The following is a 17,670-nucleotide window of genomic DNA, read 5'->3' on the forward strand; positions in this document are numbered from 1 at the left end:
TTCAATCAGGATTATGACAGTATCATTCACCATGTGTCTTCCACAATTTTTTATTAGAAATAATAGTTAATAACCTCAAATGACACTGCCTTCATCAAACATCCAGGAAGTGCTACATTTACAATTGACTTTAAATCGGTGCCTTCTCATTCTTGATCCTTTTAAGAATAGGAACAATCTCTCCCCATTCACTGTACCTAGACCTCTGATGATTTTGAAATTTCATTCAATCAGATTTCCTCCGAACCTTTGCCCTTCAAAGAGAACTGTCCCGATTATCCTCTCAGTGAAGTTTCTCATCCTTGGAAATATTTTCATAAATCTCTCCTGCACTTTCTCCAACGTGTTCACATCTTCCTTGAAGTGTGACACTGAGAACTAGTGTGCACCAGCTGGGAAGTACCTTATACAAATTTAAGATCACCTCCTTGCTCTTGTAATCTAAGCCCTTCTTAGTAAATCCCACAATACTATGAGGTTTATTAACTTCGCTCTTACCTACTAGTCTTCCCTATACATACAGGTCCTGCTGCTCCTGTACCTCTATTTTCATATTGTCTGTCCATACTCTTCCCACCAAATTGCATCACCACTCATTTCTTCACATTGTACTTCATCCAACATTTACCTACCCTTTCCAACTTATCAATGTTCTCAGTTCAAAAAGCTTCCAAGTTTCATATCATCGATAAAATTTTAAACTTTCCCCTGCATACTGGGATCTAGATCATTACATAAAATCGGGAAAAGCAAGGGTCCCAATGTCGGCCCCCAGGGAACACTGGTCCAGCCTGAAAAGCATCCTTTGACCATTATTTTGCTTATTTCTCAGCCAACTTTATATCCATATTGTTACTGTCCCTTTTATACCATGAACTGAAACCTAAGGTCTTTTGTGCTGCCCTGAACTGTTTGTCTTTTGAAAACCCACATACACCTTATTGACAGCATCACCCTTTGACCCAATTACCTGTTCAAAAAAATTAAAATTCCAGCAAGTTACTCAAACACTATTTCCTCTTAGAAATCCATACTGTATCTTCCTAACCATTCTCTTTCCACCCTCCATATGACTACTCATTCTATCCTAAAAAATTGTTTCTAGAAATTTTCCCACTCCTGAAATTAAATTGGCTAGTCTGTAATTGCTGGTCTAATCCTTGAAACATTTTTCGAACAAGATCATGACATCTGCATTTCTCCAGTCCTTTGGCATTGTCCCAGAACTCGTGGCAAAGCCACAAGATTAAGGTCACTACCCATGTAATTTCATATAATCCCTAGAGTGTGGAAATAAGTGCATACCTACCCTCCCACCCAAACCATTTCCTGACCCTGTTACTTTACATTTACCCCTACCTAACACATCCCTGAACACTATAGGCAATTTAGCATGGCCAATTCACCTAACTTGCACATCTTTGAACTGTGGAAGGAAACCCATGCAGACACTGGGAGAATGTGCAAACTCCACACAGACAGTCGCCTGAGGCTGGAATCGAACTCAGATTCCTGGCACTGAGAGGCAACATTTTAACCACTAAGCCACTGTGCCGCCCCAATTTCCACTGTTTTCTTCAATATCCTTGAATGCATTTTGTCTGATCCTGGTGAATTGTCAAATTTAAATACAGATAGTCTATCCAATATATCCGATTTATCAACTTTGAACATTTTTAGTGACAGATCTTCCTCCTCTATCACAATGGCCTCAGTAGCATCTATCGCCTTGGTAAAGACAGAAGTAATTATTTAACATCTCAGCCATGCCTCTTACCTCTAAGTATAAATCTTATTTTCGATATCTAACCTCTTACCACCCTCTTATTACTGTTACCTACAAGAGACTTCTACCCTCACCATTACCCTGCACCCATTCCACTCATGTTCATCTCTCAACTAAACCCTCTCCATCTTCCTACTAAGTTCTGCTGTCACAACGCACTACCCTCCAAGCCCATCCCCACTGCAACTCCTCCAAACACTTGCCTTCATCACACACTCTACTCAAAAAAGCAAAGAACCAAATTGTTTCCAGAAAGTTCTAAAACAAATGTAAAACCTCCATTGAAACTGAAGTTTGAATCTTCAACATCTATTATATAGTAAATATCTTAATGGATCTATATGCTTCAATACTGGAAATTAAAATACTTTATTCGGTCCGATCCAATTCTCTATAGTCTCCATTTGGCACTGGACTGAAGTTGCTTTCCAGAGAAAGAAAGAAATGCATCACTCACCCTGAATTCCTGTCACAAAGGGTATCTAATAACTTGTTTCTACCTCTGTTCAGGGAAGAAAGGTGAGTTTTATTTTGAGGAAGCAAAGAGGGGAACCAAAGAACATTTGGGAATAGAGATGCTTTATTCTGCACACCAGCTGGTTGGTTCTGGGAGAGGAGATAAAAGATACTCTTCAAAACTACTTGATACTCATAAGAAATACAGGACTTGCTACATAAAGCATAAAAGAATCTCTACTTTTAATGACAGGGATTTATCTGTGGAGTACGGGCCAGAACGAATGTAATCCAGTACTCAACAATTGCACACAAACACTTTGAGAACATACTATTGGCTAATAAATGGGAAGGAATTGACTTTTTCACCGATCTACTGCTCAGAATGCTATCAATATAGTTCACAAAACATGTTGGAATTTAGCAATTTACCAGCTTGACAGCTCACTATAACATTATAAACCAATACATTTTAGATTTTAATAAATAGCTTTTGGATCAAACTCCATATATAAGATACAATTACTTTAAAAGCTTTCAGTTTAGTATAGCTAACTCCACTTTCATTGTCATTTTGTAATGGTTAGAGCTACAACGTGGAAACAGAAATCAAAATTTACCTTTGTTCCAGAGGCAGCTCATCTACACTCTGTTCAGAAGTAGCCTACAGTGCAAGAGGAAAGCAAAATTAATTTACTTAAATGACAGATATAATCACCATCTCCAGTATGATTCTAAAGTTCCCTTTATACACATCGCAATTCAAAAACAAAGGTCACCCATGAGGTGCATTATGCTCAATTTCAAAATTTTGCAAAAAAAATTAAAAAGTAAAATGCTGCAGATGCTGTGAATCTGAAATAAAAATCCAAAATTGCTGGAGACAGCAGATAAAACACCATCTGAGGGGAGGGGAATGGAACAAACATTTTAAGATACCAGTACTGTGGCCGTGATGCTTTTTTTCCGTTTATAAGGAACTGACGAGACTATTTAAACAGTTTAGGGGATGTGCACGATGGTCACGCAGCTGGGTGATAGGTGAATTGCATACAGTATTTATCACACAAATCTTGGTGAATTTTAAAATACATTTATCAGACTCCAAGGTGAGCTATTGACACCTCTTTGCAAAAATAGATGAAATGCAAATAACAAACCTTGGAGCGAGTGCTTATTTCCTCTGATTAACTGACAGCTCCTGCATATAAAGAACAAAAAAAGTACAAATGTACAGCACAGGAGCAGGGTCTTTGACCCTCCAAGTCTGTGATAATCATATCCTAACTAAACTAAAAACAAACCAACCTTCTGCCCTCCCTATTCATTTAACCATCCAGATGCCTCAAATGCAGCCACCGTGCCTGCTTCCACCATCTCATCTGGCAGTGCACCCCAAGCTCCTATCACTCTGCATGAAAAACCTTCCCTCTCACATCTCCCTTAAAAACTTTCCCCCTCACACCTTGAACTTATGGCCCCTTGTAAAAGAAATTTAAACCCTGGAACAAAAAAGCCTCTGACTATCCAGCTTATCTATGCCTCAATTTTGTAGACCCCTATCAGGTCACCTCTCAGCCACTGTCCTTCCAGTGAAAACAATCCCAGTCTTTTCAGTTTTTCCTCATAGCCAATGTCGAGAATGTGATGCTGGAAAAGCACAGATCAGGCAGCATCCAGCATCTCTAGTCCTCACTTTCTCCTCATAGCCAATGCCCTCGAGACCAGGCAACATTCCGGTGAATGTTCTTTGCACTCTCTCCAAAGCTTCTGGTAATGTGGCAACCAAAACTGCACACAAGACTCCAAATGCAGCCTAACAAGGGTTTTAGAAAGCTGCAATATGGTTTGCCAACTCTTGTACTCCATGCCCCAGCCGATAAAGGCAAGCATGTCATATGCCTTCTCAATCACCTTGGCCACCTGTGTTGCCGCTTTTAGGGAACAGTGGACCTGCACACCCAGACCCATCGGTACGTTAATGCTCCTAAGAGTCCTGCCAGTTACAGTAAAATTCACACCTAAGTCTGATCATCTAAAATGCCTCACCTCACATTTGTCTGGATTAAACTCCATCTGCCATTTCTGTGCCCAAGTCACGATCTATATCCTGTTGTATCATTTCACAATCATTGGCACTATCAGCAATTCCATCAATCTTTGTGCCATCTGCAAATTTACCAAACAGACCACCCACATTTTCCTCCAGATTATTTACATAGGTTTTCTGTTGTTTGTAGTCTAAGACTGATCCCAATGGAACACCAATGGTTACCGATCCCCATTTTTAAAAACACCCTTCCGCCTCTACCCTCTGTCTTCTGTGACCAAGCCAGCTCACCCTGAATCCCATGAGATTTTAGTTTTTGTACCAATCTGCCATGTGGGAATTTATCAAATGCCTTACTAAAAGTCCATATAAATAACACCCACAGCCTTTCCCTCAACTATCTTAGTCACCTCTTCAAAACATTTAACCAGGTTGGTGAAACATGACGTTTCCCCATACAAAACCATGCTGCCTGTCACTAACTAGCCCATTTCTTCCAAATGTGCATATATCTTGTCCCTCAATAGCTTCTCCAAGAGCTTCCCTACCACAGATGTCAGGCTCACAAGCTTATAATTTCCTGGGATTAGTGGTGCTAGAAGAGGGCTTTTGCCCGAAACGTCGATTTCGAAGCTCCTTGGATGCTGCCTGTACTGCTGTGCTCTTCCAGCACCACTAATCCAGAATCTGGTTTCCAGCATCTGCAGTCATTGTTTTTACCTCTATAATTTCCTGGACTATCCCTGCTTCCTTTCTTAGGCAAGGAAACAACATTGGCTAATCTCCAATCCTCTGGAACCTCATCTGTGGTCAAAGAGGATATGAAGATATCTGCTAATGCCCCAGCTACGACTTTCCTTGCCTATCGCAGTAACCTGGGATAGATCCCATCTGGCCCTGGGGACTTGTCTACTTTAATGCAATTTAGGATACCTCCTTCAATATATTGACATTCTCTAGAGTATTTGCACACTTATCCCTAATCTCAGCATCAATCATGTGCTTCTCCTTGGTGAATACTGATACAACATACACAATTAAGGATCTCTCCCATTTCCTGCATCTCCACACGTAAATTCCCTCCTGTGTCCTTGAGTGAGCCTACTCTTTCCCTGGTTTCCCTCTTTTTTCTAATATATGCATAAAAAGCCTTGGGATTTGCCTTAACCCTGTTTACTAAAGACATTTCATGGTCCCTTTTAGCCTTCTTAATTCTGCATTTAAATTCCTTCCTCATTTCTCTCCACTCCAGGGCTTTGTCAGTTTGTAGCTGCTTCGATCTATCCTTTGCTTCCTTTTTCCATTGTCATCCATGATTCCGGAATCCTGCTTTCCTATCCTTCAGTTTTGGAAGGACATACATGTCCTGCACTTTAATCAACTGGTCTTTAAAAGCCTCCCAATGCCAGATGTATACTTCGCGTGGCACCTTTAAATCTCTCTCTGAGCATCAATCTCAACTGCGCATCATACTTCACAACGTTCCTTTCACCAAAAGGTGAACCAAGCTAACCTTTCACCGCCCCCCTCAGCAGAAATGTCTACACATTTGTCAATAGGGCCTCTGCCATCCATCAACTTACTCTAAGTGATTGCAAAAATAGGATGGTCATAGAGTCATACAGCACAGAAACAAACCCTTCGGTCCAACCAGTCCATGCCAAACATAATCCCAAATTAAACTAGTCTGACCTGCCTGCTCCTAGCCAATATCCCTCCAAACCTTTCCTATTCATGCATCTATCCAAATGTCTTTTAAAACGTAACTGTATCCACATCCACACGCAAAGCACCATCTGTCTTTTTAAATCTCTCTGCTCTCACCTTAAAAATGTGCCCCCTAAAGTTCTCCATCTCATGGAGAAGACAACTACCATCAACGCTATCGATACCTCATTATTTCATAAACTTCGATCAGGTTGTCTCTCAACATCCTACGCTCCAGTCAGAGTCCCAGACTTTCTTTGTAATTCAAACCTTCCATAACCAGCAACATCCTGGTAAATCTCTTCTGAACTCTCTCCAACTTGATAATATCCTCCCTATAACTGGACGTAGATTCCAGAATAGGCATGACTAACTTCCTGTACAACCTCAACAGAATGTCCCAACCCCACACAAAGGACCAAGCAATGAAGGTAAATGTACCAAATGCCTTTTTAACCACCTTGTGTACATGTAGTGCAAACTTTAAAGAATCATGCACCTGCATACCAAGGTCACTCTGGTTTACAACACTACTCAAGCCCCTACCATTAATTGCATAAGTCCTTGTTAGTTATACCAAAATGCAATTCCTCACATTTATCCAGATTGAACTCCATCTGCCGTGAGTTTATGGAATCCTGATTCGAAGATGATATCATCCTAACTATACCGTCCATCATTTGCTAAGTCTAGGTTGAAAACCGGAAAGTATAGCATATCTGCAAATCACACTATGGTCTAATCGCTAATCCCCCACCATTTCTACCATTAACCAACTCATCTTTTCTCACTCTTTCTTTAAAATCTTCTTTCTCTATTGTTCACCCTAACACCTTGGCAAATTCCTAAGATACCTTTAACGGTTTCCACCCTCAACCTTTGCACCAAGTGACTCTCACCCTCTGTTACAAAACTGCAAGTTTACATGGCTATATTTTAGTTAAAAATCAAGGCAAAATAACACAATGAGAAAAGGACAAGCAACCTCCTGCTAAGTTTTGACAGAGCAAAATGGGGAGAAATTAAAAATTGGAAGCAGAAAATGGTTTTGAATCATTTCAAATGGTACAAAATTATGCTGAGAGCACACAGCAATGACCATAAATGTGGCATGGAGTTATCGGTCATGTCAAGACTGTAAGACATAAGAGAAGCAAGCCATTCAGTCTGCTCCATTATTCAAAGAGATCATAGATGATCTGGTAATCCTTGACTTAACTGTTCTGCCTTATCCCCACAACCAGTGATTCCATTTATGAATAGCAAATCTCAGTCCGAAATATACTTACCAACCCTGCCTTGAAAGCCCTTTGCACTAATCCACAGATTCACTAACCTCAAAAAACTGTTCCTCTCCAAATGGGTGATTCCTCAAATTGTCTCTTCAGTTCCATTACAGTCAGAGTCATTATTTTAAAAGATAAAGTATTCTGATCACATCCTTGTATCGCACAGGAGCTATAGTCCTATTTCCCCTCCCAACCCATTTTCTCCATGCCCATGCCCAGGATAAAAATATTTCCCAACTCCTTTGGAGAAGGAATTATGTTGAGTTTGTACAGGACATTGATGAAGCTTCTTCTGGAATACCATGTCCAGTTCTAGTCACCCAGTTATAGGAAGGATATTATTACGCTGGAGAGGGCTCAGAAGAGACTTCCCAGGACTTTGCTGGGGCACAGAGGGTTAGAGTTATAAAGAAAGGCTGGATCGGCTGGGACTTCTTTCAGTGGACTGTAAGAGGTTGAGAAGCAACCTTACAGAAGTTGTAAAATAATGAGGGTCGTAAGTAGTCAGTGGTAGATGCCTTTTCCTGAGGATGGGGGATTTGAAGTCTAGAGGGCACATTTTTAAGGTGAGAGAAGAGATAGTTAAAACAGATAAGGGACAAATTTTTTCAAAGGGTGGTTCACCCGTGGAATGAATTGAGGAAGTGGTGGATGTGAATATAATATTTAAAAAGAACGTTTGAATAAGTACATGAATAGGAAAGGTTTGCAGAGATATGGACCAGGAACAGACTGAGGGTCTGTTTCCATGCTGTATCTATATAACTCTACGTCACTTACAAACACACTTTCAAATCCATTACTGATGAATATTTGGTCCGCCATTCACCATGACATTTCTGCAGCTATTGACCTGATCAATCACATGATCATCTTCACTTTTCATTCTATTGCCAAATCGCTCCATGATAATGACGGTTGTTCTGTACCTTTTTATAAATACTACAACCCTCCAAACATTTCCAAATCCACCACACATCCAATTTTCATTCACTACTGTAGGATGTACCTATGGTTAACTAGTCCCTAAACTATGGAATGCCCTCCATAACTCTCTCCATTTCATTTCACCCTTAATTTCTCCTTCAAACCTGACTGACCAAGCCTTTGGTAATTTGTCCTAATATCACATGCGGTTTGGTGTCAAATTTCATTGAGTACTTTTGTGAAGCACCGTGGGATATTTTATTCCTCTAACAAAAACTTGCTGAGTATTAACTGTGGTCAATTTGTCTTCTGAAATTTGATTTATAAATAAACATCCAACATTGCTACAGTCAGTGATAGCACCCACATTAATAAATGTGTTGTGATATATTTCAATGTTGTATGATTCTCACTGCAGAGTGCAGCACGTAAGACTATCATAGAATGCATCTGATATCTGAACAATATCATTACCACAAGAGGAAACAATCAACCTATCCTTCCCCATTATAAATCACATTTAATCTGGTTCATTTGAAGATGACAACTGACTTTGCCCAGTAGGAGAAAATTAAACAAATCAAAGAGCAACAGGAGAAAATTGCAGTTTCTCTTAGTTCATGCATGCACCTGTCAACTACACTGGCCCCAGCATGTGTGTCAGTGTGCAGCTGTAATCTGTGATTTCCCCAAATCTTTTGAGCAATTTCAAAAAGACTCAAACAAGGGATTAACGAATTCTGGGATATTATATTGTTAAAGAATCAGAACAAATTGAGAGGTTATCAATGTTATAGGTTCGGAAGGGGTCACTAGTTCAGCAGCTCACAACACAATCAGCAGGCCTTCAGCCACACTTATGTACGATGCCTAAACGCACAGGAAAAGGTTAAAAATACTACTCTAGAATTTTGCAATCACTGCCAAGGGGGCAGGGCCTTTACAGCAAATTTTGTTTGTGAACTCAAACATAGTTACAAGCTTTGTTACTGGCTTAACTTCTTCATAAGTCCACCTCACTAAATTAAAGCTACCGCAATACAGTCGGTTGCTATGTCAACATGGACATTTACTTTTACTGTTTTAAAAAAAAATTCATTAAGTAGTTCACTAGAATCCCTAAAGTCAACTCACTCCTAAAACCATGGCATTTAACCGTACAAATGTAATTTGGAATATAAATTCTTATACCAGAAATCATATCAACATGGTTCAAGAAAGATCTGACCCAGGGTACAAGAATTTACCATCTACCTTGGGTACTCCTGCTTGAACCATTAAGCAAGGCATCAACTTGCCAAACTTTCTTAATTAAAAAATGCAAATTAGCTAAATAGAGTAATGCCAGTTTTATCTTATTTTTAACTTATTTTATTTTAAAATAACCTGTTAACAAGGCAAAGAAGCACAAGTCAGTAATGCCAAAGCTGAACAACTAATATTGACAGGTTTGTATTGATACAAAAAAAAGGACGTATTCGATAGTTCACTCAATTGGAGCCAAGTGGCACAAGTTAGTGTGCACATTCCATTGCATTTCTAAATATTTAATTAGCTCTTGCCATCAGAAAGAGACAAATACATAATTGAGGGTTGAGACACCTCGGAAGTCAAATTGATATGTTAACAAAAGGCATTATACAGCAATCACGAGACAGATTTTGACAGCCAGGTGTCGGAATCCCCTTTCCCAGAATATTACGAACATAAGGAGACGTTATTTGAAAATTCTCACCTGAGTGTGAAGGAACACATCTCCCTCTTCGACCTGCCAGAGCTCCACCACATTGGGCATTTCAGCGAGGGCTGTTCAAACCAAGAGAAACATACACACGTTTGAGTGAAAGCGAAACCGCCTCGAAACGCGGAGAAAATGCGAAAATAAAACAGGAAACACTCGATGGGAACGGTGAAGCCTTTAAAGGTTGAAAGGACAGCGGGGATGGGTGTGCTGCAGCGTGGCTCACGGCGTTAGGTGAGGCTAGGAATGGCCCGGCTCCGTCCCCCAGTCACCCCCTCACCGGGGGAGAGAAGGAGGGGGGGGAGAGAAGGAGGGGGGGGGGGGGGGGGGGGGAGAGAAGGAGGGGGGGGGGGGGGGGGGGGGGAGAGAAGGAGGGGGGGGGGGGGGGGAGAGAAGGAGGGGGGGGGGGGGGGGAGAGACATGGTCACGAGGGGGGGAGACATGGACACCGGGGGGGGACGGGGGGGGAAGAGAGGGGACGGGGGGGGAAGAGAGGGGACGGGGGGGGAAGAGAGGGGACGGGGGGGGAAGAGAGGGGACGGGGGGGGAAGAGAGGGGACGGGGGGGGAAGAGAGGGGACGGGGGGGGAAGAGAGGGGACGGGGGGGGAAGAGAGGGGACGGGGGGGAAGAGAGGGGACGGGGGGGGAAGAGAGGGGACGGGGGGGGAAGAGAGGGGACGGGGGGGAAGAGAGGGGACGGGGGGGGAAGAGAGGGGACGGGGGGGGAAGAGAGGGGACGGGGGGGGAAGAGAGGGGACGGGGGGGGAAGAGAGGGGACGGGGGGGAAGAGAGGGGACGGGGGGGGAAGAGAGGGGACGGGGGGGGAAGAGAGGGGACGGGGGGGGAAGAGAGGGGACGGGGGGGGAAGAGAGGGGACGGGGGGGGAAGAGAGGGGACGGGGGGGGAAGAGAGGGGACGGGGGGGGAAGAGAGGGGACGGGGGGGGAAGAGAGGGGACGGGGGGGGAAGAGAGGGGACGGGGGGGGAAGAGAGGGGACGGGGGGGGAAGAGAGGGGACGGGGGGGGAAGAGAGGGGACGGGGGGGGAAGAGAGGGGACGGGGGGGGAAGAGAGGGGACGGGGGGGGAAGAGAGGGGACGGGGGGGGAAGAGAGGGGACGGGGGGGGAAGAGAGGGGACGGGGGGGAAGAGAGGGGACGGGGGGGGAAGAGAGGGGACGGGGGGGGGAAGAGAGGGGACGGGGGGGGAAGAGAGGGGACGGGGGGGGAAGAGAGGGGACGGGGGGGGAAGAGAGGGGACGGGGGGGGAAGAGAGGGGACGGGGGGGGAAGAGAGGGGACGGGGGGGGAAGAGAGGGGACGGGGGGGGAGAGAGGGGACGGGGGGGGAAGAGAGGGGACGGGGGGGGAAGAGAGGGGACGGGGGGGGAAGAGAGGGGACGGGGGGGGAAGAGAGGGGACGGGGGGGGAAGAGAGGGGACGGGGGGGGAAGAGAGGGGACGGGGGGGGAAGAGAGGGGACGGGGGGGGAAGAGAGGGGACGGGGGGGGAAGAGAGGGGACGGGGGGGGAAGAGAGGGGACGGGGGGGGAAGAGAGGGGACGGGGGGGGAAGAGAGGGGACGGGGGGGGAAGAGAGGGGACGGGGGGGGAAGAGAGGGGACGGGGGGGGAAGAGAGGGGACGGGGGGGGAAGAGAGGGGACGGGGGGGGAAGAGAGGGGACGGGGGGGGAAGAGAGGGGACGGGGGGGGAAGAGAGGGGACGGGGGGGAAGAGAGGGGACGGGGGGGAAGAGAGGGGACGGGGGGGGAAGAGAGGGGACGGGGGGGGAAGAGAGGGGACGGGGGGGGAAGAGAGGGGACGGGGGGGAAGAGAGGGGACGGGGGGGGAAGAGAGGGGACGGGGGGGGAAGAGAGGGGACGGGGGGGGAAGAGAGGGGACGGGGGGGGGAAGAGAGGGGACGGGGGGGAAGAGAGGGGACGGGGGGGGAAGAGAGGGGACGGGGGGGGAAGAGAGGGGACGGGGGGGGAAGAGAGGGGACGGGGGGGGAAGAGAGGGGACGGGGGGGGAAGAGAGGGGACGGGGGGGGAAGAGAGGGGACGGGGGGGGAAGAGAGGGGACGGGGGGGGAAGAGAGGGGACGGGGGGGGAAGAGAGGGGACGGGGGGGGAAGAGAGGGGACGGGGGGGGAAGAGAGGGGACGGGGGGGGAAGAGAGGGGACGGGGGGGGAAGAGAGGGGACGGGGGGGGAAGAGAGGGGACGGGGGGGAAGAGAGGGGACGGGGGGGGAAGAGAGGGGACGGGGGGGGAAGAGAGGGGACGGGGGGGAAGAGAGGGGACGGGGGGGGAAGAGAGGGGACGGGGGGGGAAGAGAGGGGACGGGGGGGGAAGAGAGGGGACGGGGGGGAAGAGAGGGGACGGGGGGGGAAGAGAGGGGACGGGGGGGGAAGAGAGGGGACGGGGGGGGAAGAGAGGGGACGGGGGGGGAAGAGAGGGGACGGGGGGGGAAGAGAGGGGACGGGGGGGGAAGAGAGGGGACGGGGGGGGAAGAGAGGGGACGGGGGGGGAAGAGAGGGGACGGGGGGGGGAAGAGAGGGGACGGGGGGGGGAGAGAGGGGACGGGGGGGGAGAGAGGGGACGGGGGGGGGAGAGAGGGGACGGGGGGGGGAGAGAGGGGACGGGGGGGGGAGAGAGGGGACGGGGGGGGGAGAGAGGGGACGGGGGGGGAGAGAGAGGGACGGGGGGGGGAGAGAGGGGACGGGGGGGGAGAGAGGGGACGGGGGGGGGAGAGAGGGGACGGGGGGGGGAGAGAGGGGACGGGGGGGGGAGAGAGGGGACGGGGGGGGGAGAGAGGGGACGGGGGGGGGAGAGAGGGGACGGGGGGGGAGAGAGGGGACGGGGGGGGGAGAGAGGGGACGGGGGGGGGGAGAGAGGGGACGGGGGGGGGAGAGAGGGGACGGGGGGGGGAGAGAGGGGACGGGGGGGGAGAGAGGGGACGGGGGGGGGAGAGAGGGGACGGGGGGGGGAGAGAGGGGGACGGGGGGGGGAGAGAGGGGACGGGGGGGAGAGAGGGGACGGGGGGGGAGAGAGGGGACGGGGGGGGGAGAGAGGGGACGGGGGGGGAGAGAGGGGACGGGGGGGGAGAGAGGGACGGGGGGGGAGAGAGGGGACGGGGGGGGGAGAGAGGGGACGGGGGGGGGGAGAGAGGGGACGGGGGGGGGAGAGAGGGGACGGGGGGGGGAGAGAGGGGACGGGGGGGGGAGAGAGGGGACGGGGGGGGAGAGAGGGGACGGGGGGGGGAGAGAGGGGACGGGGGGGGAGAGAGGGGACGGGGGGGGGAGAGAGGGGACGGGGGGGGGAGAGAGGGGACGGGGGGGGGAGAGAGGGGACGGGGGGGGGAGAGAGGGGACGGGGGGGGGAGAGAGGCGACGGGGGGGAGAGGGGGTTGGGGGGTGTGGGGGGGTTGGGGGGGTTGGGGGGGGTTGGGGGGGTTTGGGGGGGTGGGGGGGTGGGGGGAGGTGGGGGGGTGGGGGGGTGGGGGTGGGGGGTGGGGGGGGGGGGTGGGGGGGTGGGTTGGGAGGGGCGGGAGAGAGAAGGGGAGAGAGACATGGTCATCGGGAGAATGGGGGGGGGAGGTCATCGGGAGAAGGGGGGGGAGGTCATCGGGAGAAGGGGGGGGAAGGTCATCGGGAGAAGGGGGGGGAAGGTCATCGGGAGAAGGGGGGGGAGGTCATCGGGAGAAGGGGGGGGGAGGTCATCGGGAGAAGGGGGGGGAGGTCATCGGGAGAAGGGGGGGGAGGTCATCGGGAGAAGGGGGGGGAGGTCATCGGGAGAAGGGGGGGGAGGTCATCGGGAGAAGGGGGGGAGGTCATCGGGAGAAGGGGGGGAGGTCATCGGGAGAAGGGGGGGGGAGGTCATCGGGAGAAGGGGGGGGGGGAGGTCATCGGGAGAAGGGGGGGGAGGTCATCGGGAGAAGGGGGGGGAGGTCATCGGGAGAAGGGGGGGAGGTCATCGGGAGAAGGGGGGGAGGTCATCGGGAGAAGGGGGGGGGGGAGGTCATCGGGAGAAGGGGGGGGAGGTCATCGGGAGAAGGGGGGGAGGTCATCGGGAGAAGGGGGGGAGGTCATCGGGAGAAGGGGGGGGAGGTCATCGGGAGAAGGGGGGGGAAGTCATCGGGAGAAGGGGGGGAGGTCATCGGGAGAAGGGGGGGGGAGGTCATCGGGAGAAGGGGGGGGAGGTCATCGGGAGAAGGGGGGGGAGGTCATCGGGAGAAGGGGGGGGAGGTCATCGGGAGAAGGGGGTGGTGGGGGAGGACACTCGGCCACCGGGGGAGGGGGAGGGGGGGGGGGGAGACACTCGGTCACCGGGGGGGGGGAGAGAAGACACTCGGTCACCGGGGGGGGGGGAGACACTCGGGTCACCGGGGGAGGGGAGGGGGGGGAGACACTCGGTCACGGGGGGGGGGGGGGGGAGAGACACTCGGTCACCGGGGGGGGGGGGGGGGGGGGGGGAGACACTCGGTCACCGGGGGGGGGGGGGGGGGGGAGACACTCGGTCACCGGGGGGGGGGGCGGGGGGGAGACACTCGGTCACCGGGGGAGGGGAGGGGGGGGGAGACACTCGGTCACCGGGGGAGGGAGGGGGGGGGAGACACTCGGTCACCGGGGGAGGGGAGGGGGGGGAGACACTCGGTCACCGGGGGAGGGGAGGGGGGGGAGACACTCGGTCACCGGGGGAGGGGAGGGGGGGGAGACACTCGGTCACCGGGGGAGGGGAGGGGGGGGGAGACACTCGGTCACCGGGGGAGGGGAGGGGGGGGAGACACTCGGTCACCGGGGGAGGGGAGGGGGGGGAGACACTCGGTCACCGGGGGAGGGGAGGGGGGGGGGAGACACTCGGTCACCGGGGGAGGGGAGGGGGGGGGGGAGAGACTCGGTCACCGGGGGAGGGGGGGGGGCGGGGGGGGAAGAGACTCGGTCACTGGGGGAGGGGAGAGGGGAGAGGGGGGGTGGGGGGGGGGAGACACTCGGTCACCGGGGGAGGGAGGGGGGGAGACACTCGGTCACCGGGGGAGGGGAGGGGGGGGGAGACACTCGGTCACCGGGGGAGGGGAGGGGGGGGGAGACACTCGGTCACCGGGGGAGGGGAGGGGGGGAGACACTCGGTCACCGGGGAGGGGAGGGGGGGGAGAGACTCGGTCACCGGGGGAGGGGAGGGGGGGGAGAGACACTCGGTCACCGGGGGAGGGGAGGGGGGGGGAGACACTCGGTCACCGGGGGAGGGGAGGGGGGGGAGACACTCGGTCACCGGGGGAGGGGAGGGGGGGGGAGACACTCGGTCACCGGGGGAGGGGAGGGGGGGGGAGACACTCGGTCACCGGGGGAGGGGAGGGGGGGGAGAGACACTCGGTCACCGGGGGAGGGGAGGGGGGGGGGAGACACTCGGTCACCGGGGGAGGGGAGGGGGGGGGGGAGACACTCGGTCACCGGGGGAGGGGAGGGGGGGGGAGACACTCGGTCACCGGGGGAGGGGAGGGGGGGGGAGACACTCGGTCACCGGGGGAGGGGAGGGGGGGGGGGAGAGACTCGGTCACCGGGGGAGGGGGGGGGGGCGGGGGGAAGAGACTCGGTCACTGGGGGAGGGGAGAGGGGAGAGGGGGGGGGGGGGGGGGGGAGACACTCGGTCACCGGGGGAGGGGAGGGGGGGGGGAGACACTCGGTCACCGGGGGAGGGGAGGGGGGGGAGACACTCGGTCACCGGGGGAGGGGAGGGGGGGGGAGAGACTCGGTCACCGGGGGAGGGGAGGGGGGGGAGAGACACTCGGTCACCGGGGGAGGGGAGGGGGGGGGAGACACTCGGTCACCGGGGGAGGGGAGGGGGGGGAGACACTCGGTCACCGGGGAGGGGAGGGGGGGGGAGACACTCGGTCACCGGGGGAGGGGAGGGGGGGGGGGGAGACACTCGGTCACCGGGGGAGGGGAGGGGGGGGAGAGACACTCGGTCACCGGGGGAGGGGAGGGGGGGGGGGGAGACACTCGGTCACCGGGGGAGGGGAGGGGGGGGGGGACACTCGGTCACCGGGGGAGGGGAGGGGGGGGGGAGACACTCGGTCACCGGGGGAGGGGAGGGGGGGGGGAGACACTCGGTCACCGGGGCGAGGGGAGGGGGGGGGGAGACACTCGGTCACCGGGGAGGGGAGGGGGGGGGGAGAGACTCGGTCACCGGGGGAGGGGGGGGGGCGGGGGGGAAGAGACTCGGTCACTGGGGGAGGGGAGAGGGGAGGGGGGGGGGGGGGGGGGGGGAGACACTCGGTCACCGGGGGGGGGGACACTCGGTCACCGGGGGAGGGGAGGGGGGGGAGACACTCGGTCACTGGGGGAGGGGAGAGGGGAGGGGGGGGGGGGGGGGGGGAGACACTCGGTCACCGGGGGGGGGGACACTCGGTCACCGGGGAGGGGAGGGGGGGGGAGACACTCGGTCACCGGGGGAGGGGAGGGGGGGGAGACACTCGGTCACCGGGGGAGGGGAGGGGGGGGAGACACTCGGTCACCGGGGGAGGGGAGGGGGGGGAGAGACTCGGTCACCGGGGGAGGGGAGGGGGGGAGAGACTCGGTCACCGGGGGAGGGGAGGGGGGGGAGAGACTCGGTCACCGGGGGAGGGGGGGGCGGGGGGGAAGAGACTCGGTCACTGGGGGAGGGGAGGGGGGGGGGGGGGGGAGACACTCGGTCACCAGGGGGGGGGGGGGGGGGGGGGACACTCGGTCACCGGGGGGGGGGGGGGGAAGAGACACTCGGTCACCGGGGGGGGGGGGGGGGGAAGAGACACTCGGTCACCGGGGGGGGGGGGGGGGGAGAGACACTCGGTCACCGGGGGGGGGGGGGACACTCGGTCACCGGGGGAGGGGGGGGGACATTCGGTTCCCGGGGGAGGGGGGGGGGACACTCGGTTCCCGGGGGAGGGGGGGGGGGGAGACACTCGGTCACCGGGGGAGGGGGGGGGGGGAGACACTCGGTCACCGGGGAGGGGGGGGGGGGGGGAGACACTCGGTCACCGGGGGAGGGGGGGGGGGGGGGGGAGACTCGGTCACCGGGGGAGGGGGGGGCGGGGGGAAGAGACTCGGTCACTGGGGGAGGGGAGAGGGGGGGGAGACACTCGGTCACCGGGGGGGGGGGGGGGGGGGGACACTCGGTCACCGGGGGGGGGGGGGGGGGGGGGGGGGGGGAAGAGACACTCGGTCACCGGGGGGGGGGGGGGGGGGAGAGACACTCGGTCACCGGGGGGGGGGGGACACTCGGTCACCGGGGGAGGGGGGGACCATTCGGTTCCCCGGGGGAGGGGGGGACACTCGGTCACCGGGGGAGGGGAGGGGGGGGGGGGGGAGACACTCGGTCACCGGGGGAGGGGAGGGGGGGGGAGACACTCGGTCACCGGGGGAGGGGGAGGGGGGGGGGAGACACTCGGTCACCGGGGGAGGGGAGGGGGGGGAGACACTCGGTCACCGGGGGAGGGGAGGGGGGGGAGACACTCGGTCACCGGGGGAGGGAGGGGGGGGGAGACACTCGGTCACCGGGGGAGGGGAGGGGGGGGGAGACACTCGGTCACCGGGGGAGGGGAGGGGGGGGAGACACTCGGTCACCGGGGGAGGGGAGGGGGGGGGAGACACTCGGTCACCGGGGGAGGGGAGGGGGGGGGAGACACTCGGTCACCGGGGGAGGGGAGGGGGGGGGGGAGAGACTCGGTCACCGGGGGAGGGGGGGGGGCG

The 17,670-nt window shown here is 55.4% G+C and overlaps 1 protein-coding gene across 2 annotated transcripts in view; it reads right to left on the bottom strand.

Annotated features, from left to right (window-relative positions):
* The window catches only part of tmem131l (transmembrane 131 like), a 173,004-nt gene that overhangs the window by 151,100 nt on the left and 4,234 nt on the right, over window positions 1–17,670 (bottom strand). For both annotated transcript variants that reach the window (XM_087999180.1, XM_087999208.1), the window contains exons 2-3: window positions 9,951–10,021; window positions 2,863–2,906 (exon numbers count right to left, since the gene is read on the bottom strand). In XM_087999180.1, the coding sequence (XP_087855306.1) occupies window positions 2,863–2,906; window positions 9,951–10,021 (115 nt within the window). The remainder of the gene's footprint in view (window positions 1–2,862; window positions 2,907–9,950; window positions 10,022–17,670) is intronic.

The sequence above is a fragment of the Chiloscyllium plagiosum genome, unplaced genomic scaffold, assembly GCF_037043375.1.
Source record: "Chiloscyllium plagiosum isolate Xiang-an unplaced genomic scaffold, Cpla_swu_hap1 HiC_scaffold_1, whole genome shotgun sequence".
In the NCBI taxonomy this organism is placed as follows: Eukaryota; Metazoa; Chordata; class Chondrichthyes; order Orectolobiformes; family Hemiscylliidae; genus Chiloscyllium; species Chiloscyllium plagiosum.